Source organism: Macadamia integrifolia, chromosome 11 (genome assembly GCF_013358625.1).
Source record: "Macadamia integrifolia cultivar HAES 741 chromosome 11, SCU_Mint_v3, whole genome shotgun sequence".
Classification (NCBI taxonomy): Eukaryota; Viridiplantae; Streptophyta; class Magnoliopsida; order Proteales; family Proteaceae; genus Macadamia; species Macadamia integrifolia.
The window spans coordinates 12,102,786-12,106,670 of record NC_056567.1 but is presented as its reverse complement, the minus strand read 5'-3'; the positions used below and the strand labels follow the sequence as shown (position 1 = coordinate 12,106,670).

Below are 3,885 nucleotides of genomic sequence, written 5' to 3'. Positions count from 1 at the left end.
AGTCGTGGGAGGGGTGGATGCCTTTGATGACGTGTAGTGAATAGAGTCCCGTCCTTGTGATCAGGGATTATGTTCCTTGAATGTAGGAGTGGATGAGAGCACGTTTTTGGGAGCCCATCCTGATGAAGGCCTAGGTGGAAGCTCGGGCTGATGGAGGGTGAGGTGGCAACTTGAACTGATGGGGGCCGAGGTGGCAGCTCAGGCTGATGGATGCCGAGGTGGAAGCTCAGGCTGATGGGGGCCAAGGGGGTAGCTCGAGCTGATGAGATGCTGAGGTGGAAGCTCAGCCTGATGAGGGGTCAAGGTGGCAGCTCGGCCTGATGAGAGGCCAAGTGGTAGCTCAACCTGATAAGGGGCCGGAGTGGCAGTGTAGCATTAGTTTGAATGCTCCTTGGCCGTGCCGTGGCTTGGGAGATTTACCCTCATCACCAACCCCCCGCTCTAGCAGTTCAGTTCAGATAGCTAGAGCATTAAAAGCGGTTGACTTTCACGATCGAGCACCGTTCGTTCAGTGTAAAATACGCTGGTTCTGCCATGTGTCACGGCATTGTAATTTCACCTTGGGTTGGCGAAGAGGCTACTTTGGTTTACTGTTGATCTCAGCCAGATCCAGTCGTCCATTCTCCACTGCCTTCTCTTATAAATATGATACATTTTTTCTAAAAGACTTCTCATTTGTTCTTGCGTTAAAGTAAATTCAGCTCGCTCCTAGCCTCAACACGAACATCTACAGAGTCTCAGAGCAGCCCGGTGTCGTGAACAACAAGGTTCTCCTACTTGCTCATCCTCATCAGCTCGTCCTTTCCAGCGCATCACGTTCAAGCTCTTCCTACAACAAATAAGTAAGATCGCACTATGGTTGTGATTCGTCGTTCTTCTTCTGCTTAGCCCTCTGTGTTTCTTAGCGTTAGTGTCGGTGATCCCGAGATAGCGTTAGTCCCGGTGAATGAGAGCACCTTTCTAGGAGTCTAGCCTGATAAAGGCCGAGGTTGCAGCTCGAGTTGATGGGGGCTAAGGTGGCAACTTGGGCTAATGGATGCCAAGGTGGAAGCTCGGGCTGATGGGGGCCAAGGGGGCAGCTCGGGCTGATGAGATGCCGAGGTGGAAGCTCAGCCTAATGAGGGGCCGAGGTGGCAGCTTGGCCTGATGAGAGGCCAAGTGGTAGCTCAGCCTGATAAGGGGCCGGAGTGACAGTGCAGCATTAGTTCGAGCGCTCCTTGGCCGTGCCGTGGCCAGGGAGATTTACCCTCATTAGGTAGCAAGAGAAAAAAAGTTTAGAAAAAAAAAGTGAAATAATTATATATAGAAATAACGGTGTAAGTTTAGCCCTGACGATCCAAACCCGCCCTGAGCTCGAACCCTGTCTAACCTGACTACGAGGGCCAATCCGGCCCAACCCAACTCAACCCTGTGTGGAGTTGGGCCAGGCATGGATTGAGGCATAAAAAACCCAGCCCGACCCTAACCCGCCCTGAGTCTAACCTTGATTATTGTGCTTTGTAGAATGCAAGAGTTTCTCCTAGCTAAGGGAGAACCATATTTCCTGGTCAGAGTTTCTACTTGTTGTCATTGAGTTTCTTGTGTAACAAGAATATGATAGAGAACAGTATAGCGAGAGAGCACAAAGCCAAAGGAAAAACCCATCACTATAGCCATGAAATAAGGAATGAGGATAGGTGGAGGCTTGCCATACTTGAGTTTCTTGGTCCTTATATATTGGAAATTAAGCATTATTGTAGATTAAGATGAAATTCTAACAACAGTGAATGATTGCATTATGTCTTAATATGTTGATTTTTGATAGAGGAGGATTAAGAATAGGGTCATATGGAAAAGTAGGGCACATGGAATCTCCATGAAAGAATGATAAAATATCACATTGAGTATAGTTTAATGGAAGAATTCATTTTAATGTTTTAATTAAAAACCTTTGCTTCAAATCTGCCAATTTTCTTAATTTTCAAATGCTATACTTATTGGAATATAATTTCACTAAGAAGACTAGTTAGGGTCAACCCGACCCAACCCAGCTGAACCCTGAGCCCAGTAGGGTTAGGCCTAAGCATGAACCCGACAAGGTTGGTTTAGGGTTATAAGAAATCCAACCCAACTCGGCCCTGTTTCATCCCTATATAGAACCATTCTTAAGCATGGTTTCAAGTATCGGTTTAAGATTGGCCGAAACCGAAACCAATCCCCAATTCAATACCGATTTGGATTCGACTAACACCGATATCGATTGTTTCAGGAGTGGGTAAAATAGTAAAAAAATATTATTTTTTATAAAAATAAGGGTTAGTGGATAAAATAGTAAAAAATAATACTTCTATAAAAATAAGGGTAAAATTGACCAATACCCACCAATCCTGTCTCCTAAATCCTTGTTCTCAAGCTAAAATTTTAATTAAAAAAAAAAAAAAAAAAAATTAAGATACCAAACACAATGAAAAATTTTTAAATAAAAATTTGTACTTTGATTTTCTTTCTCTAAGCTAACAAACACAGCCTAATATGATTGTTCTTTATACATTATCATATCATTTTAATTTTACCACGCCCAAACATCCAACTCTGCTGAAATTTTCTACATAATGCTTGTCAAAGAAGAGAGAAAAAAAGGGGTGGAGGGTGGAGACTCGAATACATCTACAGTAGGGGACAGTAAGCCAATCGAGTGGCAAGAAGCTCATTGGATCTCGACATCGATGACCTTACGGTCGACTTTGGTCTTGGGGATGGAGATGAAGAGGACACCGTTCTTCAACTCGGCCTTGACCTTGTCTTTCTCACAGTTGTCAGGAAGGCGGAAGCGAGTGTGATAAGAGCTGACACTCCTACTCGTCCAAGAATCCTCATCTTCATCACCGCCCGAACCTTCTTCCTTCTTGTGCTCACCCTTGATGATCAAGACATCGTCCTCCACCAACACCTTCACCTCCTCCTTAGATAGCCCAGGCATGTCGATCCTAATCTTCACCTCCTCCTCCTCGTCCTTGATGTCCCAAGGCGCCCGCACCTGCATCTCACCCTCCGTCGTCCGACTACTCCCGGGGAATGTCATCATGGTGTCCTCAAATAGCCGGTCCATCGTCTCCAGCATCTGCCTCACTGTTCTCATCGGTGACAATGGGTCCAACAATCCTAATTAACCACATTAACTTAATAATTCAGTACTAATTTAAACTAATCTGCGAGCGTGAATCAAGAAAAGCACTTAGAGAGACTACCGTACCAAACTGAGAGATCGCCGTGGTTGGCCGTCGAGGCCTCCTCTCCACCGCAGTCCCTTTCTTCCGGTCCACATGATGCACGTCCACCGAGTTGTCTTTGTTCTCTCCGGTGGCCTGTGCTCTCACCCTCCTCGTCTTCACGCTTGATGATGGGAAAAAAGCCAAACAGGGCTTCGTCACACCGCCCTGACTGGATAACCCCTTAGTGGTGCTACGGTGGAGAAAGGCAGGTGAAGCACAGATAGGGTTGGAGGATGAAACACACGCAGCCATGTCACTCAATTTGTCAAACAGTTTGATTTGCTCGAAATTTGGAAGCAAATAGGAAAGCACAAAAGTGAATAAATAAGCAGAAGAAGTAAAGTACTTAGATCCTTTGCTTCGAATTGCAGGCTCAGATGATCTTTATAACCAAAAAGCGGAAGGAAGGAAGAACGTAGAGGAGTCTGGAACGTCAGTGATCAAAGTGAACGTTCTGGACCTCCTCATCCTCCTCCTCCTCCATGGGTCCCAGCGCTTATCAACGTACTCTTTTCTATAGGTTAGGACATGTCTTCTCCTTCTCACAACCATCATCAACTCTCTCATAGTCTCATGTATAGTTCAGGAGCGGAAACTCCCGGAAAGCGCACGAAGTGTCGAGACTGGGAAACTT

At 45.7% G+C, this 3,885-nt stretch overlaps 1 protein-coding gene across 1 annotated transcript; it reads right to left on the bottom strand.

Annotated features, from left to right (window-relative positions):
* Window positions 1-2,482: 2,482 nt before the first annotated feature.
* Window positions 2,483-3,885, bottom strand: LOC122093586 (small heat shock protein, chloroplastic). The gene is made up of 2 exons (XM_042663938.1): window positions 3,233-3,885; window positions 2,483-3,141 (listed from the first exon to the last, which is right to left on the bottom strand). The coding sequence occupies exons 1-2, from the start codon at window positions 3,501-3,503 to the stop codon at window positions 2,687-2,689; spliced, it is 726 nt and encodes a 241-aa protein (XP_042519872.1). The 5' UTR covers window positions 3,504-3,885; the 3' UTR covers window positions 2,483-2,686.

Coding starts and splice junctions, on each gene's coding strand:
- LOC122093586 (XM_042663938.1), bottom strand. CDS start 3,503: ATGGCTGCGTGTGTTTCATCCTCCAACCCTATCTGTGCTTCACCTGCC. Junction 3,142..3,232: donor CACGGCGATCTCTCAGTTTG/GTACGGTAGTCT, acceptor GTGGTTAATTAG/GATTGTTGGACCCATTGTCA.